At 34.1% G+C, this 26,649-nt stretch overlaps 2 protein-coding genes across 14 annotated transcripts in view; one reads left to right on the top strand and one right to left on the bottom strand.

Annotated features, from left to right (window-relative positions):
- The window catches only part of supt3h (SPT3 homolog, SAGA and STAGA complex component), a 229,535-nt gene that overhangs the window by 10,346 nt on the left and 192,540 nt on the right, over positions 1-26,649 (top strand). For 7 of the 10 annotated variants that reach the window (XR_001478287.2, XM_069179534.1, XM_069179531.1 and 4 more), the window contains one exon: positions 6,391-6,494. The exons of 1 other annotated variant lie outside the window; for it this stretch is intronic. Coding sequence is in view for 6 of the 9 variants with exons in the window: in XM_069179534.1 (XP_069035635.1) it covers positions 6,391-6,494 (104 nt within the window). In the remaining 3 variants the exon portion in view is untranslated. Of the gene's footprint in view, positions 1-6,390; positions 6,495-23,046; positions 23,066-26,649 lie in introns of those variants that run through there. 2 more of the 10 variants (XM_069179568.1, XM_069179565.1) reach the window with 2 other exon arrangements.
- runx2a (RUNX family transcription factor 2a) overlaps positions 1-26,649 on the bottom strand; it is a 99,246-nt gene that overhangs the window by 69,014 nt on the left and 3,583 nt on the right. The window lies entirely within an intron of this gene.

Below are 26,649 nucleotides of genomic sequence, written 5' to 3'. Positions count from 1 at the left end.
TGAATTGGCTACATTACTCTGTGAATACTCTATGAATTGGCTACATTACTCTGCTCTCCTCCCCACTGATAGCTGATGTGTGGTGAGAGTTCTGGCGCACTATGGCTGCCGTCGCATCATCCAGGTGTATGCACATTGGTAGTAGTGAGGGGATTCCCCATTACCTGTAAAGCGCTTTGAGTAGAGTGTCCAGAAAAGCGCTATATAAGTGTAAGCAATTATTATCATTATTATTATAATTGAAACCAAAAGTATTTTTAAGTTATCGGGAAGCCTTATGTACTCCCAGATAAACTGATGCGGTCAAAAAAGACCATATTTTGGGAAGTTTTATTTTCAGCAAATTCATGTGAGGGAAACTGATTTTTAGTTATTCACCTGTAATGCTTTTGTGTATCAACAAGAGATAGAAATAAGAAACATGGCATTATTCTAAGATCAAATTATGGTTTCTTATGTTATTAGCTTTAAAGAAGTAGCTTATGTTGTCTTCTTTTTGTCATCTATTGTCCTGCTTGTTTTCATATAGAGTATACAGTATGTAAATATAGTTCAGATACTGTACATGTGAGGTCAAAGCCTCTGTTTTTGTGCTAAAAGCCTTTAACAATATTTTACTTCCTCTTCACAGATCACTTTTGTGAGAGTTGAAAAGATATTCTGTGAAAGAATAATTTATTATGGTATATAATAGTCAGAGCTGAAAAAGCAAAAAGAATTCTCATAGAACACATTAAATATATTATCCATGTGAGAAGTAAAGCTGTTTGAAGGTTATCAATGAAGTGCAGTTTTATGGTAACCATTCAAATGCAGACACATGGAATGAAAACATGTCATGGCTATCAAAGTAATTTGGATCAATAGTTGAATCGTAGGATCCGGTAGACTTCATTAAAAATACTCAATAAAAGGTAGGCATAAAAAACAAAAGACAAAACCGAAACTTTCATTAATCTGAAATACAATGAAAAATAGCTAAAATTGCCAAGTTAAAATAAAAGCGCCTACATTTTGAGAAATAATAGTAATAATAATACATTAAATTGGCAAAACAAATAAAATAGAACTTAAGATTGAAATGCTTCCAAGATGCTAACTTTACAATTCTTTATTAAAAGAAGTTCAAAAGAGAGTTTATTTTTCTGGTTTCCTCTTATATATTGATCTAGCACTTGGTAATTCGATAATTCTTCCCATTTAGAACTCTGAATGTAGTAAAATCAGAATCGGACCTGTGGCAACATTATTATTTGTATAATAAACTGTGGCATACCAAAAAAAACAAAACAATAAAAACTATCCAGACAAAATCGCATTTACAGTTACTGGGCTGGATATTTGATCAGGTGTGGATGTTTTGTTTTATAGTAAAAAACATTTTGGAGTAATTATACTTTATAGGGTGATACAATTTGGTTGAATTGCAATGTTTTAAATAACTTCTATTTAATAGCAGTTAGGCATACATAGTATAAGATTCACAGAAAGCGTTTTAATTTGAAATCCAATACTTAACAATGTCAGTGGCACACAGCCACATAAAAGCACACATGATTTTCTGAAAAACTGGTTTCCAGTGCTATAAATTTCTTAATTATTGTGATACTTAGTATTCGGTATTTACTAAATAACAAAATAAAGCATGAGATTCATGAAATTAAATAGAGTTAATGTAAATAATGTAGAGTAATTTCAGGACTGACCAGGCAGCATATATGTGATATAGAGTGTCTGGCAAAAGTATTGAGACCCTTCCTATGATGTTTCCATCCATCTACATTCTAACTGCCTCTTCTAATTCAGAGTTGTGCTTGGAGAGCAACAAGCACAAGGCAGGGTACAGCTAGGACGTCACACCAGTCCATCGCAGGGAAGAAACACAGACCCACTTACACCTAGGACCAGTTTTCACAGAAGCCTAACAGTATGTTACTGGACTGTGGGAGGAAACCCACACAAACACAGGGAGGACATACAAACTCCACACAGATAGCACTCCAGACCTGGAATTGAACCAACTATAGCATCACCATATCACCCCTGTCGTGTTTTATTTTGTGAAATTACAAAATGTTACAGACGCATTTGTATAACTTTAAATTTTATTCAAAACCTGAATGATCTATCTGCACAATCTGAAGATTTCTAAGGGTAAGGCAAGTAAATGTCAGCATAATCTAAAGCAAAAAAAGCAACAAATGTGTTGATTGCTTAAATATTCAGAACTGTGAACTTGATATTTGGTGGAAGCACCTTTAGCACCAAGCAGGTCATTTTAGGTCAGTCTTTTATGAACTTTGTACACAGGCTTTGCAAGAGTTTTGTTCATCCTTCTTGGCAGATTTGCTCAAACTCTCTCAGTTTGCTTGAGAATATTCTGGACAGCAGTTTTTGAGTCTTTCCATAGATTCTCAATAGGGTTCAAGGTAGGACTTTGAAAGGTCACTCAAGCACATTTACTTCTTTCTTAGTGTACCTTTGCATTTGTGCTTTAGATCGTTATCCTACTGAAGGTGATTTTTTGTCACAACATTAAGTTTCCTCAGGTATTTGCCTGTATGTTTCTTAATCCTAACAAGTTTTCCATTCCCTGCTGTGGAGAAGCACGCACATACAGTAGCATGATTATCCCACAACTTTGCTTGACAAGTAGAGGTGGTGTTGACTAGGATATGTGCTGTGTTGGGTTTGCACCAAAAGTTGAATGTGGCATTTAGACCAAAACATTCCACGTTTATCCATAGCACACTTTTAGCAGGATCATTCAGGTGACAAACTTTATGCCATACAGGCTAGTTTTGTGAAGTACTCTGGAAGGTATTGACTGATGGCAGATTTTCTCTCATCTCAGCCATTGAACGCTTTAGCTCTATGAAAGTTGTCTTTGGACTCACAGTGATATCCCTCACCATTTCCCTCCTTGCCCAGCTGCTTAGTTTGGAGGAGCAGCCTGATCTAGACAGTGTCTTGGTATGTTTTCCACTACTTGATGATTGAGTAGACTGTACTCATAGGGATGTTCAGAGACTTAAATAGTTTTTTGTACCCTTCTCCTGATCTGCGGTTTTCTCTTTTTGACTTTGTGTCTGACTTTGTCACAGCACAGGTTTTTTCTTTGATATTATATTTTTTCTTGTATTTTTTTCATTCAGTGTATAGTATGTAGTAGCTTGTGTATACAACATTGGTACTTCAGTGTCATTACTGCAAGCTTTAAAGCAACAAAATCTGTGAAAGGGTCTGAATACTTTTGTAAGTCATGGTACATTCATGTTAATAACATATACTTTTAAGAATTTCTGAGAATAAAATAAGCTAGAAGTAAAAATAGAATAACCCTGGGCAGGACCGCTATTATGCACTTACATTCATTGTTAGAGACTCTTACTTATTATGACTTTAGCAATTTTCAAATGCTTCCCAAATGTCTAGAGAAATTAGAGTTAGTCAGGTATTTCAGAGAAAGGACTGTGTGCTTTCTCTTCTGGAAAAGTAATAACCTGAGGTGCGATTGAGGAGAAGTTACTGACTTCTATGTTTGGCGAGAACTGTATGACTGTTTTCCCTGAGCTGCAGTGGTGGTGGTAAGATATTGTACTGTGGTCTTCTCAGGCAATTCAGATTTTAAGATCAAATAACATTTACTCCTGTGACAAGTGAATTATAGAGTTTAAAATATTCATTCATTAAAGTAAAATAAGACATTTTCTAAAAAATCCAATGTGTAAAAAATGAAATCTAAAAATATTGGGCATCTCTCAATTTTTGCATTTTAAAAATGGCTAATTTTGTAATTTGTGATTTGATGCACTTTCACTGTTGAATCTTAAATTAGGCAATTATTGATCTTATATAATTTTGATTGGTCTGAGTAACCTGTATTGAAAAAGATTAGTATGCTGTTACTGTTACTGCAGCAAGAAATAATATTTTTCTGGATCACTGATACGTTATACTGTATATAGTATATAATATAGTAATTGTATGATACACATTCAATACTATCATTCATGATAGTTTTGTCTTTCTTTTATTTACCTGCCAAAAACAAAACTTAGGAGAACTACAAAAGTAGTAACTAAAAGTAGCTATTGATAGCTAAAAGCCACCTGGCACATGGCAAAGGAACACATGGAAAAGAGAATTTCTGAGTTGTCTGTGTACCAGGAGACACTGCGTTTAGTTGTTTTTCTTCTCTTTAACTGTTGGTTGGAATAACCTGAATAAGTCTTGATGTTTGCCAGAGCCCCAAAAGCTATATTTATAGATATACTTTTAAAAAGATTTTTTTCACAATTAAGAAATATATTTTATCAATACAGAAAGAAAGTAAATCGGTTTGTGTCTAAGAACGTTTAAACTTTTCATACGACATTGTGCTTCTTGATCTCCGAAGTAGAAAGGCTCAATAAGTACTTAAGATAATGTGTAATATGTTTTTGTATTTTCCAGTGTAACTTTAAAGTAAAAGTAAAGATGCAGATCCCATTATACTAAAGATAATTTTGATCTATACATTTTAATACTCGGAGTATTGTCTTCTGAATGTAGACCCAGTCAGTGGTCGTGACTGATAATATATCTTGAATGAGGATTTGAGGCAAGTAAAGGAGAATTAAATGCTTTGAGTACAGTAATTATTACAATAGTTTATTACTTTAATACATACTGTACATTTATAAAGTTCATAAAATGTTAAAAAGGCATCACCAAATGGGGAAATTGACAGTCTTTTACTTCAACAAGTAATTTAGATTAGCCTGTTTTTAAATTATGGAAGGCTGTGTTTGTAAGATATCATTTCTCAGAATTTATCCAGACATTTTGGTAAGATTACTTAGTGAATAGGAAAGTGATGATTTCCAATGTAGTTGTCATAGAAGAAAATACCTTTGTTACATTTGGTCAAAAAAAAAAAATTGCTTTCTATTTACAGTACTATAGTTTTTACATAGTTTCTATACTTTTTCTTTATCAATACTTAGTATTTTTGTTACACTTGATTTTCTTTTTTCTAGTAAGGGGTTGCAGAAATATGCTAGCTGTCGTCATTAATAACAAGAAAGTTACAAACTTGTACATATTAATTTGCTGAAATTAAAGAATTGTTTGAGTGTTACATGAACAGCAAATTCGTTGATCACACTTTGGAAAAAAAAGGTTTCCTCCTCGAGTATGAAAGCTTGCTCTTTTAAACATCCAATACTGCTTACAGTTTTCCACTGTCAAGGTACGTAATCTTCAACATGTAAATATATAATTGTATAAAACAACTGAACGTAGTGTATGACTGAATGCACATCTGATAGAAGTCTGAATCGGACTTATGTCTCCTTACACTCATTACTTTAGGTAAGCCAATAAATTAATGACAATTAATTCTGTTTCTTCACTACACTGGCCCTAAGATAGCCGCTTTCATTATCAACCAGTTAATTTCAATTTAGCTTATTTATTTCATCATGCACTGTGTATTCTGCTTTGCTAGGATATCCTAAATGTTGGTTTGTAATCATATTATGTCAGCATTCTAATAAGTCATAAGAATTAAACCTAAATGGTCCGCTTTCACAGTACAATCTTCATATGCAGAAAATAAGTGCCTTACTACATATCTTTTTATTTTGAAAAGAGGCCTGAATATTAAATATCTAGATACCTGATCAGAAAAAAATTCTATACAATTTCATCCTCAAATTAAAAAAGAATCACTCCAAATCAATATCAGGAGACTATGGAGATTAAAACAGCCATGTATTGTTTCAGGGCTGCATTCATTTCACAAGTGAACTGGGTGGATTGATGGAAATTTTGTAATTCTGTCTCTATTTTTGGGATGGAGATGAAAGGCAGATCCCAGCATTGTGTGCCAAGAGTGAGCAAAAGAGACTTGATGCAGTGGTTTACCTAAATAACGAGTTCAGTAAGCATCGGAAAAAATGCTCCTTATTTTTCTTTGGGAACAAGTAGTTCAGAAATCTCAGATTTTGCAAGGAAATGTTGGAAATTGCCTACTTCACAACTAAAAAGTTATTTTCCCTGCTCTCTCCCTGGTCTTGTACGTACTAGTACAAGTATAATATTACATGTACAGAAAAGAGAATTTGTAAATAGTTTTCATTATAAGGTATATAGTTTATTGTTAAACCTTAGTGCAATATAGAATACACCACCTTCTTGGTCTTCTATCATTGACACTTGATAAATTCTAAAGTGGTAGATCATTTTTCCAGTGCGATCTGCTTTTGGTATCATTCATCATTTCAAGAAACGCTGCATGTGAAAACCACATTTTCCTTGTGAAGTGGTTCTCCTAATTACGGTTGTTTAGATAGATGCACTTCTTTCCAGTTGAGCCACATTTGATCATTGCAACTTTTCTAACAGATGAGCAGCAGTGCACCCAGCCCCATGTCAGGCAGTGCTTCTTCAAATGCCGGAAGAGGATCTGGAAAATCGACCAGCTTTGTTCCTGAATTGCAAAGCATGATGTAAGTAACAGTTTTAATGCTTATGTTTTCCGCAAAGGATTTTAGAATTAAAAACCTTAAAAACACTGACGTGTTTCTGACGCCTGATGCTACTGATGCGGCAGGAGTCAAGGACAGGAAAATCTCCTGGATTTCTCCATTCGGCTATTGCTCGTTAGTGTTTACGCTCGTGTCAGCAGCGATTGTGAGTGATCAGTGGTGCAAAGCTGGTGGTCTTCTTTCCAACAGGAGGCAATATTCTGGCCACATCAGAAGGGAAAAGTTCACACACAATCCCACGTGCCATATGCTGTCAGTATATTTAAAACTCACTGCTGGTTCAAAGATATGAAACCACTGATCTGAATTCTGGGCCGTGTGTTGAGCCAGTGGGAGAGCAAACACCAGGCTTTATGAATGAAAGCTGTATAAAACTCTGTTGTGCCTTTTCATTCTACAGTGCAACCCTTAAGGCGTTTTAGTGCTCTGTGCACAAATCAGTGGCGGAACCATTTAAGTACAGACATAACCCTCTGTAGAACATTTTTTTCAAATGAGTTATGGGCAATAGAGATTTTTGTTTATTTTAGTCTCTTGCCACACACTGGATAACAAAACAACCAGAATGACTTGGTTTTATGCAATTATGAAAACTTAAACCTCACTTGTTGGTGTACGCTGAAAAACCAGGTTCAACCATGTAAATTTATCACAGCTGCAATTATTTAGGGAATGTCGATTTGATCAATAGCTTGTAAGGAACAGATACAGTTCCGTTTCTATTTACCATATTTGTGTACAGGAAAATTTAAGTCCTTAGCAATGAATGATCTCATCTCAGATCAAATCTGATACTGTGAAAGACAGTTTTGATATATTTAGAAACAGATTGATACGGAGGTGTTTAAATTTGCCATCCCTGCCCGCTATAAAGTATCTTAGGTATAGTATACTATATCCTATAATACATGCCTATAGTATTAATTCATAGTGATCGGCATGGTACTGTGTATGTTTATGATCGGCATGTTGAACTCTTCTGTGTTGAAGGGTAGAAAATATTTTGGCTGGCCTTTCAGTTTTAAGCTGTATCTTACACCTGTGACTCAGATAATATAAAATGCCAGGCCTGTGAATGTGCAGTGACGGTGTTTTCAACATGAGCTGATATAGTCCACTGCAGTTACATCATCTTGTAAGGGAAAAAAACGTGGTGTCTGTAAATGTCAGCATTGCTTCTGGAAACCCAGACAGTGACTTACAGCAATCTGCTATATTGCATTGTCAAGCAATTTTTTTAAGCAGCACCGCTTGCCTTGATTAATTACACACTTCTCTATGGAAAAGAAAGTAGTAACAAAATAACTTCACCATGTCCAGCATATGTAAAATTCTAAAAAAAAACATTTATTTTTATATTATTGAGGTTATCTTAAAAATATTTTTTTGAGCAAATCCTGTTATATTTTAATGGTAACCTGTTACAAAAACCCATGATGCACAAATGTTTTTCTTCCACAACATGATTAATTTGAGCTGTATGCTTTTTTAAAGAAGGGATTATGTAATTTGTTGCTGCCCAAACACTTTTGCTACAAAGTTACAGATTTTCCTTTGCTGAAGAGAAAACTGCATAAACTTAAGACTCTGGCTAGGACTCAGTTTCATAGTCCTATATTTTGCAAGGCACTTAATTATAGCTTTATGTTAGGAACGTTTTGATGGAGTCTAAGAGCAGTCCAATTTAAAAGATTAGTTTCCACCCTTGGCAAGCTACATCTAGTTCAAAATGATGATACAAAGAAATCATATTCCTTACTTCATCCAAAAGGCTCTTAGCATCTCTGAGACTCCAAATCTACTAAGGATTTGATCTAAGCACATAATTATTGTTTTTCATTAACTTGTTCGTGACATCAGTAGTGACAGGAATGGCGCCTTTATCTATTTGTGCCAAGGTAGCAGTAATTGGAATAAAGACCTGGCAAAACCATTTCCTAGCAAATGGCTTACATCTGATATCAATGATACGGACAGTACAGCTACAGCTCGGTTATGAAAGAGACAAGAATGGGGGTGACAACAATTAAAGTACAACAGATAACCGTTTCTTTGAAAAATATAAATGCAACAGTTAAATTGGTAGAGCGCATGCTATTGATGAATTCCACTTTTTTGCATGACAGATCTGACTGGAAACTGAAGGAAAATGTAAAAATAATTTCCTCTCTTTTCTTACTGCCATGACTGTCTGCCGCCTTCTGCCTTCATGGAGGTCCCTAATTGAGATCACTTGTACTTATAAATGGCAGGAAGTTCTGTGGCTCATGGGAGGAAAAAATAGAACAGTAATATATGCCTAAAATGAAAAAGGCTACTGTTTGACTTCCAAAAAGTTGCCAAGAGTTTTTTTTCATACACTTCATTCCTATTGTTTATCAATTTTGGCAAATGATACCTGTTGTCACAGAAGGACACCTTTATCTTCAGACTTTTATGAAGATATGATTCTGTAGAATATATTCATAGGAACGCTCAACAAAATGGTCCTCAGGGTTTCACACTGAATCCTTTGTGTGCTAATTATTCAACATTTTAACTGTGAGTGCAGTAATGTAGACAAGGTTGGTTTTTTAAAGCCTTGATTCAGCATCATTACTCCTAGTGTTGAGCAAAGAAGATGATCTGCAGCTCTAGGATATTTATAAAGACTTTTTGCACTCCTGTATCACTGAATCTGACAACATTAATAAAATCTCAGAATCTAGATTATAATGTATGTGAATAATTCCCTATTCCTTTAACAACCCTGGTTGTTGTGCAAAGAGGTTACATCTCAATAGTCATTTTCATATGAGCAGATAGTATCAAAAAAGCAATAGGTTGATCTCCCTTTTTTTTTTATCTGACACAAAATATTACAGAAACAGAATTTTACAGAGGTTTTTCCTAATAGATCAGGCTCTGAACATTATCCTTTTTTTAATCTGTTTACACACCTACAGGGCTGTGCCGCACCAGTACAGAACGTCTTAGGTGGTAGTGTGTGGCAAAACTAAAAAATGGAGGTGGAATTTCTGCAAAGGTATATCTGTCTATGGCAAACTGACTGCAGTTCATTTACTGTATCATATTTGTAGTTTGCCTGCTCCTGACTCTGAAGATTAATTAAGGAAAACTGAGACAAAAGCTATTCAAGTACAGAAAAGGGTTATTGATTGCCCGTGTCATCTTCGGAGTGAAATCATCGAAAAGTTGGCAGGCTTCTGCAGGCCACACACAATCGCACATGGCAAAAAAAACACAGTGAAGTGTAACTGGTGTGTGACAGCCAGGGTCGGTTTTCAATCTGAAAACATCTACAAAGGCTGGTCATTTAATACAGTGTACATTTACAAATGCAGAGGAAAAAAAAAGAGAGCAGCTTTTGAATGTGTTCCCAAAACTCCTGATATGTAATATTCAAGTATGCACTGAAAAGTGCTTATGTTGGAAGGAGGTCTCGGCAGAAACACTCCACTCCACACACAAGGTGCTAAAGATAATACAGACACTTTGACACGTCCAACATTCCACTTTACACTTTTCCTTCCTCAGTGTATTTGACTAGCCTACATCCTTTTTCAAAACTGCTTGTCCAACTGAAAAATATTTATAGTACATCTGTCAGACAAGCGGCTCTCTTGTAGAGAAGACCGTATGGGAGTTATTTATGATGTGAGTTAAACTAATATCGGATTTATTGAGGCAGAAATTTGCCAGTTTCATTTTTTATATCTTAGATAGTTTTATAGCTGATACTATATGTGTAGTATAACCTTAGCAGGCAGGTACCACATAACTCGTGAGAAGGTTACAACATTCTTTTTTTCTATAAACCCTTTGCATGGTTTGAATAAAAGTAATGTATAATTTATTGGGGTGAAAAATATGAAACCTCAAACTCATTATTTCTTGCACTAAATCTCAGTACATATGCACAAGTTAATTAGAGTTTGCACAAAATAGGATAGTCAGTAGAATTTACAGTATTCTGTATATTTGTTGCAATATTGGGCAATAGAACCTTCTGAATTTCCAATTTATTGAGCTTGAATCGTAACTATGATGTATTTTTCTCAAAATTTGTGTACCTCCTGTATTAGATAATAGCACTGAACAATATAAAGCACGTGTCAGTTTCACCATTTCTTGAATCTACAAGCAGCTGCTTATGGAAAGTTCAGTTTTTCACTAGTTTGTAGTCAGTATATTATTGGTTCAGATATGAGTTAGCTGTTGGAAGAGTAGAGCCATTCTACAGATCTAATGTGGAGAGATCTAAATGGTACAGTTCGGTGAAGAGACAGTAGAAGGAAATTGAGTCAGGACGGCAGAAATCTAAAGTAATCTAGGCTCTTGAAGATTATACAGTACATGTGTAATCACAAGGAATGGAAAAAAAACTCTTTTAAAAAGGGCTGTTTTTATCTTTCATTTCATCCAATCCAGGAAAAATCCTTCAACATTTTTTAAAATATATTTTTTTAGCATTTTACATGGCCTTATTATAATAGTAGTGAAGTGGGATCATTCATTGGCATTTAAATCCCTACTGATCTAACTAAACAGCAGCCTTTATTACAATGGTGGAATTTCAAGAGTAATTATTGCAACTTTGAAAACTGATGTGGTAAACTGACTAAGTTTTATTTTCTCATTTTGATTGTAGGTATATTCACTCTTTTGGAAATACAGTAATAATATTTCTAATCAGTCACTTTCACATTGGTAATATTGTCACATTAGTGTGTCAATATTTTTTTTTTCAAAAGTGTATTCTGGAAATGAATTTAGTGGTCTCTTGTAATTAAATTAACTGACTCCCATTATTAAAATACATAATTATTTCTTTTTTTCCAGCGTACAGTTTTTGGCACAAAAGTTATTTTTTAATATGAGCTTTGGCAATATTTATTTGTGGCTGGCTGTTAATGCTATGGAATGAGTATGTCCAGGCATAGCTCACACAAGCATGTTTGTGGGTAAAAATTAACCACATTTCTTTTTTTTTTCTTTTTTGTACCTCTCCTCCAAGAAATACATGTTAAATCCAAGGCCTTTGTGGAATTTAAGTCATTCAAAGCATGCTTTACACTTAAAGAATTCAAGCCACAATTACATGAATAATCAAACCTTTCAACAAATGATTCAGTATTAATCCTTTTCATGTTAAGATTTACTTATTAATATGGACTTGCTTTTTTACTTTTTGGCTTAAAAGCCCCAGCGGTGCATATATTTCCCTTACAGAAAACAAACATAATTAAAGGGATTGTTTTGATTCACATGGGTCTTTTATGTTTTTGGCACCAATAATGTAAATCCTGCCTATGTATCAAAAGCTTTATCAAATAAATACCCCTACAAGGAAAAACACTTAACATTTTCTATATATACACACCACAAATTTAAAAACCTTCACTGAAAAACATTTCAGATTCTCTTATTTTAAATCTAATCAGTGTCAATCTGAGTCTGCAACATCAGATTTTCTTCAGTAATATCCTCAGGCTTCTTATACAATTTGTCTTTCATACATTCAGTGACGTGACCATTTTCTTGAAAGCAGATGTTTGGGAGATGGCTATCTGCATATAACATTTTTTAAATAAAATTGTTTTATTCTTGAAACCATTAAGATGTGTTTAAAGAGACAATGAAACTTCACCCTCAGTTTTTCAGCATAAATTCATTTATTAGTGCTCTGTGCATGTAACTATGTGACTTAACATTTCTCTGCAAAGTGAGATAAGCCCTTTGGCAGTTTTTATTAAGACAGCAATCTTGTTGAGTACACATGGTGGAAACAGGTTTGTTCTATATTACAGTAAAATAAGGTTGTACTTGGGAGTTCCCAAGTAATTCACTTATTCACTAATATCACAAAAAATTCATAACTTTTCACTTATGTCAATAAATGTGTTTTGTGCTCCTCTGTGAATGTGCTGCAGAATAATCAGAAATTAATAATTGATTTTAGCTGTAGAGCCCTTTTAGAGTCAGAAATGAAGTAAAATCAGTCTAGTTTGTTTTTGTTGTGCTTTATAAATCTTTAAAACACATTAGGAGTTTGGTATACATTCAAAAATGTTTATGGTTTATGGTTATGGTATGCTTTTAACTTTTATCCTTTTGTGTCATCTTTAAAATGCCTAATTTGTGATTTTTTTTTAATTTCTGCTGCATGATGTTTAAATGTTAAATATCAGTAATATTGTGCAGTAATATTTACCATACCTATTTAGTGTTTAAGACTTGGAACTTTTTCCATTGAATGATATGCAACCAAAAGACAAAGTCATATGCCGAGAGTAGTTCTATCACCTCTGTTTTAGTCTATATGTTATGATGTTTGCTTTCTGCATTACATAGTTCTTTCTTCTCTTTGTATTAAAGGAAGTACAGTCTGAGTCTGAGTGATTTTAATACTGTGTGAGGAAAACAACTTGACAGCTAAAGGTGAAAAGTGCTATGTCTGCTTCAGAATAGAGTATGTGTACTGTGCAATATGTTTGAGAAACCAGTTATAAGCTGGGGATTTTGGCAGTAATAAGTACTGTCTTTTGATCTTCGAAAACATTTGGTCATTAATTTGATTTGTTTATTTCTGTTGGCCTCCCATAAATCAAGTACATGCCCATCAATGCTTTCAACAATCAGCATAATGCTTCAGCAAACTAGGCCTCCAATCTGTGTGTGACAAAGGATCTTACAGCAAAATCTTAATTATTTTTGTAAATTACATGGTTTCTAAGCCTGTGTGAAGTATACAGAGGTGTAGAATGAAATGTGATGAATGCAAGGCATTTTTACTCATGGGTGTTATTAGCTCGACTTTTTGCAGAAGAAGGCTGCTCTATATCAGAGTTCTTCACCTTCAAAGAGCAGTGGGTTAATGTTCTGGACTCAGACTAGAGGGTTGTGGGTTCAAATCCCAGATAATGCTATTGCTGTACCCCTTCACTGAAGGTACTTCACTGAAATGGCTCCAGTTAAAACCCTACTGTATAAGCTCCCTACTGGGAGCTCTCCAGTTCGATGCAAACAAATTTGTTCTCAGTTGACTTGACTGGTTAAAAAAAAAATACAGCAAAATAAAGTATTTGAAGTTAAATTAAAAAATGGTGGTGAAAAAGCATGATTTATAGTATTTAATCCTGTGCAAAGGAAGTCTTAAGGTTCTCAGTTGTATTTGGTAAAAATCATCTTGCTGTTATAGTAGTTGTACTTCATTTACTCAGCTTACCTACACTTGCAGCCCAATATTCAACAAGGACTTTTACCAGCTGCTTTGGTTTCTTAAGCTTATAAATCTGTAAATGTTTGTATAGTAACCAAATATGCTTTTGTGTATCCAACCTTCTTACATTAAACTGTATTGGCTTCTTGCTTAAATTAAACTCTTATTAAAAGCCTTGATAATGACCTTTTTACTACTAAAAATAAGAATTTTCAGTGAAAGAAATTAAAATGTTGAAAAGACCGTAAAAGAGAACTGAAAGTAAAATAGCAAGGTCCTAAAACATTCTAAAAAGTAACTATAGATATTCCAAATAAAATGCAAATGTATTCTCAAAAGCACAATCTTTTTAAACCTTCAGACTCTATGCTGGAGAAATTCTGCACAACCAAAATTCATGTCACTTTAGTCCTCAAAAACAAAGTTGACAAAAGCCAACAGAAACGGGTGGTTGGACTGTTCCATCTTTGTGTTTGATGTGAGGAGCCCTATAAATAACAGTATATGAAAGGCAGAGTAGTCAGCGGTAGTGAAAATATATTGATAAGTGAAAGCCATTCACAACGATGATCTAACTCAGTCAGAGGACCTGCAGTGACATATGCTTTTGTATATTTTTGCAAAGTGATTATATATTCTTAGATAGAGTAGTGGTAGTGATGGAAGGGCTGATGTAAGTTTCCCATCACTTGGCATTAGAGTATCTGGTTTTCCTTTGTTTGAAGGGAATGCCAGAAAACTCTCAGTAAATAGCCTTCTGCTTCAATTCAGCTTTATTTAGACACGTACTCATTCACAGACACTTCATGTTCCACACAATGAATATGAGCTGTATTACAAAGCAGATGACAGTGCTGGGATGTAGAATATGTATTTGTCTGCCTTCTTTTAATACAGATGACATGCTATTGGTCCAAAGTATGATATAAATGTAGTTAATTCAAAGAACTAATTTATTCTTTTTACACTGGAAACAGTCCTGTGAATGCCGAGGGAATGTTTTACTATAACGGACCTTTTTTCTCAGTTTTGGCATTGGGAAAACTCTGGTTTCAAATCCCTTTCTTAAAACTGTTAGTCATATTTTTATGATTAAAAGTAAAAGCTAGTAAGAAATCAGCATATATCAGAAGTACTGATCTGTCATTCTTTACATATACTGTACTGTAAGTTGACATAACCATTTTTAAAATATATTTTTCTCTCTCCAGGAAAGATATTTCTTTAAGATTTCATTGGTATTTCATATGTCATTAGGAAAAAAAAGATATTAAATAAACAGTGTTAAATTTCAAACCTGTTGACACATAACTAAATGCATTAAGCATTTTTAAAACCAAGCCAGACTATCACTTAAATATAGCACAGATATATTTGCTTTTGTGGTCTGCCAGAGGTGTGACCAGTTGTGCTAATAGGGGCCTGACAGGATGTACAGTAGGGTAGAGCCAGCTCTTCCATTTTAGAGTAATAGTTATATATACCTTTATTTAATGCAGGACAGAGAAATTTATACATCTTCAGGTAGCCTGTTCTAGTTTCATTTCAGGCCTAACTAAGGGTGCCCGCTAGATAATGATGATAGGTCCACGTTGGGTACCACAGTGTTGAACATGTTGCTGTCTGAAGACACAGAACAAGGCAGGTGCTGGGGCAAATTCAACAGTAACATCTTTCTCATTGTTAAATTGATGGCACTTGTGGAGCTCAATTTCTGCATTAACTGTACAGAGTATACAGTAGGTTGGCCATAGCAGCAACTTGTTTTCAATGGGAAGGGTGCAATGTAAGGAAATCACGCCATTCAACGTGTGCGGTGACACATGCACTATGTGACTCTCTTCGGTAAGAGTGTTCTTGACAATATTCCCAAAGCAACAAGTTTTATAGAAATATCGAGTTTGAGCATTGGAAGTATGAAGAGTCCTGCAAAAAACCCAGTCATCTCATCAAAGGCTGGTCTTTGTTCATTGCCAGACCTTCTTGAGGTCCTTCTTTTATTAAACAACATTCTCTGTCACAGTTGTCTTTTCTTATTTCATAGTATCCTACCAGATGGTTTCATAATGTGAACAGTCCTGAGTGATGTTCATACATGGGCTGTTTGATTTTTCCAGTGTTTTGGCACTGTGACCCCAGAACTTCTGTAAATTTCATTAATTTTATGGAAATGTGCTGCAGAAATTAGTATTTTGAGCTGGTGTTAGGATGCTTCTGGCATACTAGTGTTTAGTCTGTGTATGCTTTATCATGCACCTGCAGCATTGTCATGGAGGCTTCTGTTAACACATTGGCATTCCTCATATAGAGGTATTGGGTATACATGTTTATTGTAGTGTACTTTGTTTACAAACCACATCTTTCCTTTTTTAATTTGTTTGGTACATTTGTAAAGATTTGATACCCTAAAATAGTTGTTTTTTGTGTCCACTTATTTATGTTTTCATTTTTTAGATTGTGTATGTCCCTTGTGCGTTTTTTTTTTTGCTCCCTGAACCTCCCTTAACCGTGACTATGCAAAATGTCTCAAGCAGTGCTTTGGCAGTATAGTTACTCTCAGATGAAGTGACAAGTGTGACGGAAATATCCTTGTCACCCAACAAGCATATGAAACATCCTGGATACTGCATGAAAATTAAAGCCTGTATTCAATATAAATCTAATGTACAGAACTTCCTTCCTTCCACGCTGCATTTTTTTTAACTTCATGATAAATTCTTCTTAAGTTTGTGTATATACTTGAGGTTAAATATCAATAAATATTGGCATAAGATTATTCTGTTTTTAATCAACATGCATGGTCTTTCTAAAACAATTTTAGATTCATCGCTCACCCCTGAAAATACTTGTTTCAGCTTCTGGTGTTAATTTTTGGCAACTCTCATTGCCTTTCCTGTAGAATTTAAGTCTAATCCTCTACTCATCCTTTGACGCTACCTGCTGTAACAGTGAACAGCAGACCTGTTCTTGTAAAAATTGTGTTTTTTTAGTTCAGAAAATGAAATGAAAGAAAAAGCACCTTTCAGTTCTCCAAAACATCACGTTTAGTAAGACACACAGGCTGTTTACAGATAGGGGTGAACACATAACTTTCGATGAAAGCAGCCTATTTTGACACTGACGCTTTCACTTTAAGGGTTTAAAAATAATAATTATACAAATGAAAAACACACAAAGTGTAGTTACTTAAATGCAACTAAATATAATGTCAATTATAGGTGTAAATGAATTGTTAAAGTTTCTGTGGTTGGGGAAAAAAGAAGAAACATACATTTGCATAACACTAAGTGCTCATGACATCACATTTGCTAAACTCATTAAGAGTAATTATCAGAGTTCAATACTTGCAGAGGAATTTGCTATGTCTTGATTCCATGCCCCTTGGGTATGTTTTGCTTCTGAGTAATTTCAGCTACTGTCTTTATGGCCTTGACTTTTTTTTTATTTTAAGGGCCCCCTGATTGTTTTTTGGAGAGTTCAGTTAGGACAAGTCACATTGGAAACAAACAGGAATAATGATCTGGCTCATGGACTTTCTGGTTAACCAAACTGTAATTTGGGGACCGAAAAGAGCCTCTCAGCGCTATCGAGTATTTGTTTACCAGAGATTTGAACTGAAACATTTTTTGCTGAGACTGCATGGCCCATAGCATACCCCAGTTAACCCTTACAAGCTCTTTTAATGCTTAAGTGCTTCAAGAAACTTACAGCATATGCTTTAGCGTAGGCTTGAAAGTGACTAATCTGTGTTTTTGTGTTTGTTTTGACAAGACCCCCCTTTTATTTTTCAGGTCTAAAGTGCAAAATAGTTTTATTCATTATATAATTCTTTTTTATATTAATCTCTTAGTTACCCAATAAATCTTGTTCTGGATCATGGGATCTACTCAGTCACTGAATCTTTAATTCAAGCTAATTTGGCTGCACAAAGGAAGCTGATGCTCTGATGTTTTAGAGTTAAAATGATGAATATATGTTTGGGATTTAATTTTAAAATGCTATGTGGAAAATTTCATGTTATACCAAAGTGGTGAATGAAAATCTTAAAAATATTTTGAATGTGTAAGTTTGTGTGGAACACTTTTCAAACAATAATACAAGACATGTCTTAACAGGAAAACATAGTGTCGGCAGATAAAGCCGCTTAAGATTTAGCATAATTATATGTCTTTAAACTCCGAAACTACACTTTCTCTGATGTAACACGGAAACAGTGAAGCAAAGCAATAAAGTTTGCGTAAATGGGATTGGATGCTGAGTGTCTGATCTTATTAAAAGTAATAGAATTACCGTTTTGTAAACGTTCTTAAGCTTTCACATAAACCTTTTTTGCCGGTCAGTATAGGTATATGTGATAGACAAAAACCAGTGTGGCATAATTATTGAGGAATGGGCTGTTTAATAATTAATGAACATTTAAATCATTTAAATTGGAGAGATTGTAATAGTTTAAAATAAAGATAAGAAAATCAGATTAGTTACAAAATGGGCTATACATTCAACCACAGGGTATGCTGTATTTGCAGCAATGCTTTCACTACTGTATTTAGTCATTGCATGACTTGTGTGTATTACTAGCATGTATACTAGAACTGAGTAGTATTTCTGAAAGTTGTAAAAGTGGTGAAACTAAGCTGATTTTATATTTAAAGGAAAAATGTTGTTTTAACAGTAGAAATGGTTTTATAATGAACCATAATGTATGAGCCTTGTTATGTGTTCTATATTTGAAAAATGTTGAAATACTTACATTTACTTTACTAACTTGGATATCATAGTTTTTTTCCTGCGTTCAGAGATATTTCATTAGAAGAGCATTAACTAAACCTGTAACCCTTTGTGTTCTGTAGCATCGAGTCTCAGTCCCTGTGCAAGATTAGATGTTGTAGAAGAATGTAAATTATTTCTTTCAATATTTTTTTAAAATATATTATTTCTGTAAAGTAATGTGACTTGTGTTGTTGTTTGTAATATCAAATAATCCTAGAATGATCATAACTGATCAATAACTATTTTACTTTGATAAATATTAAATTAACATTAACAGTGAATTTGATATGAAAGCCCCTTCAGTCCCTTTGAAGTCTTTATTATTTTGAATTCTAAGATGCAGTATAAAGAGAAGTGACATTTTTTCATAAGGAATTTTGCTTTTCATTTGTTGCCGTCTGATATTAAAGAGTTAAGAAAAGCCATGAATGTTGCAGGCTTTGTTAACGTCTGTTCTTGTATGCAGCATTTGTCAGCAAAATGATAGCTACATGTGCTTAAAAACCAGTAGTCAAAAACAAAGCCTTTATTGTCTGTTTTGTTTTTGTCTACGTTGTTTTTCACCCATTAAAGTTCAGCAGTTTATGAAGCTTTGTACAAACTTAGAAATAACGACCGGTGAATCATTGCCTTCACTTTGTTTTAACAAAAGCTTTTTAAGAGTCTTTCCTGGGTTTAGAAAACCTTACCATAATGAGAAAAGATTTAGCAGATAGTACCCATTTCCTTGGGGATGACCGCGTTATTAATTCAGGATCATTTATTCAGTGTTTTCAAAGTTTTTGAGTTGCAATGAACGGCTGTCCTATTTCCGTGAGAATGATTCAGAATCAATTCCAGTTAAAAACAATGAGAGATCTGAAAGTCTTTTATTCACACTTTAAAGACTCCACATTGAAATGAGATGCTGATTGCTAAACAGTAACTATAGCACCTTCATGCGTCCTGTGAGTCAACACCATTGTTTGTCAAGAAGAACAAAGCTTTGGAGACAGATATTTAGTTTAGTATTTTTGTTTTGGAATTGGAATTATGCCTTTTTAGTACAGCAAATCCCAGAAGAAAGAACTGAAATGCATGTCAGCATGTCTCTGCTTTCCCATGACTTTCTTCAGAAAACAATACAAAGCTACTACCCCCTAAAATAAGGATTTACTTGAGTTTAAAAAAAAACTCGACAAGTCTCAAGCTTCCGTTATAAAGTTTTAATTTTTTCCAGCTAACCTTTATTTAAAAACTGAAAAAGCTTGATAACAACCATAGATTTATTTAGTTTTTGTTTTGCATTGATTGTTGTCAGCTCTTGGGACTTGTGCTGTCTACCACACTTAATGAGCGTTTTGATGTGCCACAGACAGATTACATACCAGAGGGTAACACCTAACTCTTTATGATATTGTACAGTGAAATACTTAACACTCAACCAACACAAAAGTACCGAGGATATTTATCACAAATGCTTAACATTCTTTTGGTTGTAATGTTCTTTGACATTGACAGAGTGGTGCAAAGCTAGCATATCCCGACAATTCTACAAACTAAAGGTAGGACAGGGGTGCTGCTGTGGTTTTCTCCTGCATCCCAAATTCTGCTATTGTCACTATAATGTTGTTAGAGCTTAGTGAGTAGCACAGAAGGAATTCTGTCTACTGGAGGAGCAGCTTTATGGCTCTGGGTGATAACAAGACACAAAGATTACTCACTCTGCATTCCCCCGAAGACATTTAATGAGAACAGACAAAATATACCAATCCACTTCAAAGCTTAAGCCTCATAATAATGCCAGTACACACTCTTGCTCTTTTTCCTACCTATTTTATTTCACCCTTTTTTGTCTTGAAAGCTTTTGTATTTATGAGCTTCACACAGGTGCTGGTCTCTGATTCAGCACTGTGTAATGACGAAGAAATGTTATCACGTCTGTTACTTGCCTTTTGTTTAAAGCAAAGCGTAAAAGAATAGTATATAACCGCCTACACACTACCAGATGGATGCTGCCTGCATTACTCTGGTGCTCTGGGGGTTCTCATGTGTTGCACTTATATGTGGCTTAGTAGTGCAAACTGATCTGCTGTGCACACTCATCAGTGTGGTCAAATTACTTTGAAAGGGTTTCATGAAGTTTTGTCTTTAATGCCTGCTCATTCTCTAAGGTGAGCATTTGATATGTTGTATTGTAGTCCCTTATCTTGTAAATTCTATGCTTTTGTGATTCATACTGTTTTTTCATTAAGGCTAGATAATCACATTCAAGAGAACCAGAATAGGTGATTCAAATGCATTTTTACACTCCCCTATGCTTGGTTCCTTGCACCGACTGCAGCGCTCATGCTTTTGTTTTTTGTACATGCGTAACCCCAGTTATGGGTAAAAGTTGTAAGTTGTGTAGTGATGACAAGCATCTGCTCTGCTATGGAAGATCACTAGGTGATGCTTTGTGTGCAGAGTATAGCACACGAGAATGAACTCATCATGGTTCACAGTGCACTTTAGTCTATAGCCCTTCTAGAAGAAAACAAGTTGTTGAGGCTTTTTCAATGACTGTACTGTATGTAACTTTAATGGGAAAATAGAACGCTTGATGTAACATGACAATTTAACTGTTGTTCAAGTGGAAGAAGTAGTGTTTTCATGTTTGGGTTTTAATGACTTTAAGTGTTCCCTTGGTAATGAAAACGTGAGTTGCAGTGCTGTAGTTTTCTGCCATAATGTGCCACAAATTGTAGAAGATCGATATTTCTTATAAATATTAGTGAAGGGACTCATATATTTATGTATGTGAGTGTGTGTTTCTGTTATGATTTAACCTTTGCCTGAGCGTTTATGTTACGCTATAACAAAATAATCACTGTGTTCAGTTTAATTAGATGTTTGGTGTGTTGGCAAAGTGTGCTGTGTGCTAAAATTATACACTTGGATTCTTGAAAACTGACCCATAGCTGTAAAACAGAATTTTCCAATGTCCTGCAAAGACTGCACTTGCTGTTTTCTTTTTGAAGGGCTTCGCTTTAGTAAGTAAGACAGACACACTGTTCTTTACATTTCCCTGGTGGTACAGTATCTGGGCAAGATTTTTGCGCTGATCCAGATTCACTGCTATTTTGATCATTTAAGAGACATTGTGTTGAAAGATCACTTTTGTTAATTTTGTTAAATATACGTTTTGGCACTGACAAGTGTGCCAGTAGCAAAAATAGCTCTCTTTGTGAAAAATGATTTTTACCTTATTTATGAATAAGAATTACATTTATAATAAATAAATTATTCACTTGAAATATAAGAGTAACAGACATAATGGCAAGTATACGAAAATGTATTTGAAAAAGCACTATACATGCTGGGGAGAGAAATAATATTTACCAAGAGCCAAGTGGCATAAAGCATTGCTCAGAGAAATTAAAATTAAGTTTTAGAGCATTTTGTTCTGGAGGAAACTTCTTTCTTCACTCATCCAAAAGTTTCAAATGTTATGAAACAGTTGCATAGTTAGAACCTGAATATTTTCAAAGAAGCAGTGTTTTAGGAAATTCATTTTTTGGAATCTGAAAAGGTTAACAATAGACTAATCTGAGTAGGGAACTGCCATAGGAGCTGTATTTAACAGATTGCAGTCATCTTACTGGTACAGTAAATTCTTTAACCTGGAATTGTGTTCCTTTAACCACAATTTCTTAATACTTGGCAAAATCTGAAATCGAACTGTCTGCATGTGTTTCACATCTTTAAAGAAGGAAGAAGTCATCCTTGCACTGTTAAAATTATGTTCTGGAATGATTTGCAAGTGCTCTGTAAATTAAATGTGTGTGTATAAAGGCACATGTTTAAAATGTTTATCTGATAAATGTGCCATTTGATATACTGTATAAAACCCCATCTCAGCATGCACAATTTGGTTTAAAAATACAGAACTTTATTTTGCCTTCTTCTTACCTGATGACACAAGAATAATTCTTATGAATAAAACCATTTCAGATGCTAGTTGTACCATTTTTATACACTCATTACTGAACTGTAACTGGAAAGACCTTTGGACCTTATATTGACAAATTGTAGTGCAGTACACAGGCATTGTTGGGAGCCATAGACTCTTCTCATTCCTTTTTCTTTCTTATAACCCTTGTGTATATCATATTATAAATATTTTAAAGTAATGCCTCAGTCTAAGAATATTCAACATTCCTGAAAAGGTTAAATCAATAAGGGAAAAAGATTTGGCTCTTTTCCTATGCTGCACCAGAACAGGTAGTGCCTTGTTTAGGGTACCCCTCAGTTTCTGGATCAGTTCATTATGGTAGAATCAAAACAGCTAACAGGAGTCATAGCCCTTGCACTTCCACATAAAATATTTCTTCTAGAAAATGCTATTAGCCTGCAGAGCTTCACGCTAGAATTTCCTGAGATCCAAAACGTGACTAGGAGAGATTTTTGACAACCTATTCTCAGTATAACCACTGGTGGTTGTATATCCAGATTTTGTTTCAATAAGACCTGTTTGTTGCCTTCCAAAAGAAACAGCAAAAGAAAATAAAAAATGAACAAGGTAGGTTACTGTACTAAGATGTTGTAGTACAGGTTAAAATATATGTGCTTATTCTAACATACTCAAAACGTTTAAAATCTTTTCAGAAGTAAGTCATACATATCATTTTTTATACTTAGACTGGGGGTGGATTCATTTTTCAACAGTAGAGCTTCTTATGCAATGTTATGAAATAATTATGTGAAAGCCTGTTAGACAAAGAAGACTTCATTGTGTCTTAAATAAGCTTCATTCTTTCATGTCTGGAACAAAAGATTGTAAAATTTCAAAGGTATGGCATATTATATCCTTAGGTTGACTGTTTTAGTTTTTCTTACACTGTTTTAATATTTTCATTTCACTTGTGTGGGGATCTTGAAATGACTGAAAAAATAGTATAAAAACTGTCAATACCAATTTTTGCTTGGCATTTTCAGAGCAGTGATATGTAAAGAGAGAGGGAAAGGAAATAGTTTTAGTTTATGTACTTTCTTTTTTCTGTGATAAGTTATTGAAATGGATACCAAAAGCAAATACACAGCAAGGATTACTGGTCCCTGCTTTTCTTTTACTGCATTCAGTGTTTAAATAAGAAGGAAAGCAGTTTAGACTCTACAAGCTGTTGAAACTGAAGACAAAACATTAATTTACAGATAGACTGTATGCTGCCCTTATTATGCTGTGATTGCTTGATGTATCCTTTACGTGAAGTGGAGAGCAAATAAACTGTGGTTAGACTGATACACGTGTCTGCATATGTAAAATGAAAGCAATCATCACAATACAAATGAGCTTGGATGGGTTTTAAACTGAAGAACAGCAGGCTTTGACTTAAGCAAGCTCCCTCCAGGACCAGCAGTTGGCAGTTAGCCTTTAATCATAATAATTTATTATTAATTGTTTATGTTGCTCAGTGATTTCTTTAGTTTTTTTTCAATAATATTTTTCTTTGAAAAGTCTGAATCACAAAAACATAATTTCAACAACTTTTTATGGTAGTATCTTTATATTGATATTCAAGATTTTCCTTTAAAAAAACTCAAAATAGATTTATTACAATTATTCCTATTAAATAATCCGGAAAGTTTCCAGCAGTCTTTGTCTGAGTGACAGAAGCAGTTCAAACCATGTTTCTCCGCAATGGCACGATGAGAGTTCCTGCCGTTTTACTATAGTAGCTGTGTGCCTTAAACTTTTTCATGAATTCCTTATTTGCAATGTTTTGTATACTTTTGCGGGGTATACCGTAGGTTCATAGTAAATTAATAATCAGCGACTTTTAGATTTTTAGAAATATACAGGTACCTGATTTTAATTTTAATGGCCCCCAAAAATGATTCTTCAATGCTTTTCTTTTTATTCCAGATTGAAAGGAATATGCTAGAAGACAGTTATATTTAAAAAATATTGGTGTATTTAATGTCGTCTAATCTATAATAATTAAAATTCATTAACAAAAAAGTTTCTAAAACATAGTATACATTTCTCTGTAAAAATTGATATTATTGTTTTGCACTATGGGGTATAGTATAACTTTAATTCACTAATGTCCATTATGGTTACAGTTTTCTATATGACCGACTGTTTTCTATATTTTTTTTCTTGTAGACGCAAATAAATGTAGCAAAAGTAGTTGTTTGGCCTAGCTTTGAACAGTGTTTGATAATCCTGAAGCACTTTGTAATAAGTACAAAATCTAAATATATAATAAAGTTGGTAAATAAAATTAAGTTGATTAAAATGACAATTTTGACATGCTTTGGAATTCAAGGTGGTCAAGAACTTTTTTTCTTATAGGTTTTGTGATGAAGACAGACCCAGAGAAATGTACTCTGAAAAATGCATTTGTGTGGCAACATAGACTGTCGCTGAAGAAAAAATGCAAATATTTCCATTATATAAAATTACTGTATTGCTTTTCCATGTTTTTACCTACATGTCCTAAAGTGGCATAATTAAATAAATTTGCCCAAAACACCCCTGAATATTTTTGTTAGCAGCTGATTTTTGGTCTGGAAATAAATTGTAGTTTGAATTTTTGAGTCCTCATAAATATTTTTTAGATAATATTGCAGTTATATAAAATTATGTTTTGTGCTTAAAGATGGGCAATACTGTATGAAGTAGATTATAATTAAAGCTGAAGGTGGCATTGTTCAGTGTATGCTTAATAGACATCTGTTGCAGTGTTTAAATGCTATACAATAAAAACAAATTGTGAGAAAAATAATACAGGTTTATGCAAGTTTTATGTTGTGGTATTGCAGAGTCCAGCATAATGTTTTTAATCTTTAAACAAGCAACACCACAAACATATAAGTTGTGTTTTTAGGACGATGTTGAGTATGGTATATGGTGTGTACGTACTGTATATATAATATATGGTTATAATATACAGTGTATGGTATTTGTCTTTTAGCATTGACATAAGCAGGAGTAAGGCATTTATGATCTGCAAAGGATGTTCTTAGATAGGAACAGCTATTTACATTTAAGAAATTTAAAAGACAGCTGCAAACATTTCACTGTGTGCATGTATGTACTTTACAGTGTGCATTTTCAACAATACAAAGATCAGCAGAGTTGACAAAGAATTGCTACAGCAATTGTATTAAGAGTAACGATGATAAAGTGAATGTAAAATATAGTGGTTCAGGCAGCTTAACATTAAAAAAAAACATTCTTTGTATAGTACAATTTGCACAGGCAGTCTTTAACTTAAAGCACGTTTAAGGGCTGTCTATACGGTAGCTGCTACAGTTATGAGATTTCATCTGAATTTCAGATTACCTATTGATTACTAACGTTCCTTGTTGGGGTTGTGCGATGGAAAGAGGGGTGTCTGGTTTTCTTTTAAGATGTCTACTCATGACTGAAGATGAAGACCTGTGGTCAGAACTAAGTCATGGTTTTATGCAATGGAGTCTTTCTTCGAAGTATGTATTGGGTTACTAGCAAATGATTTTTGGTTTTCTACTAATTTTCCTAAAAGCTTCCAAATTTGCCCAATAATCCAAGTTGCTTTAATCATTTTTTTCCATATGTGCATGTTCTGTTTTTGTCTCCATCCCTAAATGATATCGCTGACTTGGCTTAATTGTTAATAGATGATTATAATAGCAAGAAAAAAATTAAAGTTTGCCGTCTAGTGGCAAACCCAGCTTGAGAAAAATGTATATGATCGGCTGTATCGGCTACATTTCAGACGATGAATGCCACACATGGTGAAGATTATTATGAGTCCTCTGCTGCCAATATGTGAAGTTATAAAAATTTATCCAGGCAATTGCTTTTCTTGATGTTAAAGCCAAGTTAAATTGAATACGATTTAGTGTTTGTCCACACAAGCTAAAATGGACTCTTGTCTTGTTGATATAAACAGCTGGAGAGAAGACTTGATGGATATATTTTAAAAAATTAAAAACTTTTTGGTAATAGTGGATTTTCAGTATTGCATTAAGTGTAAGAGGAAAAAAGGTGACGTGCTTGCCTTTTGGAAATAATAGTTTGTGTAATCAGCTTTTCAGCATACACTATAAAAACCGCCTTAGTGGGAGAACACAGATGAGGATTATGTATTTTAGACTAAGAATGAGCAAGTTACA

This window comes from Lepisosteus oculatus, chromosome 2, assembly GCF_040954835.1.
Source record: "Lepisosteus oculatus isolate fLepOcu1 chromosome 2, fLepOcu1.hap2, whole genome shotgun sequence".
Taxonomy (NCBI): domain Eukaryota; kingdom Metazoa; phylum Chordata; class Actinopteri; order Semionotiformes; family Lepisosteidae; genus Lepisosteus; species Lepisosteus oculatus.
This window is presented reverse-complemented; position numbering and strand designations above follow the sequence as displayed.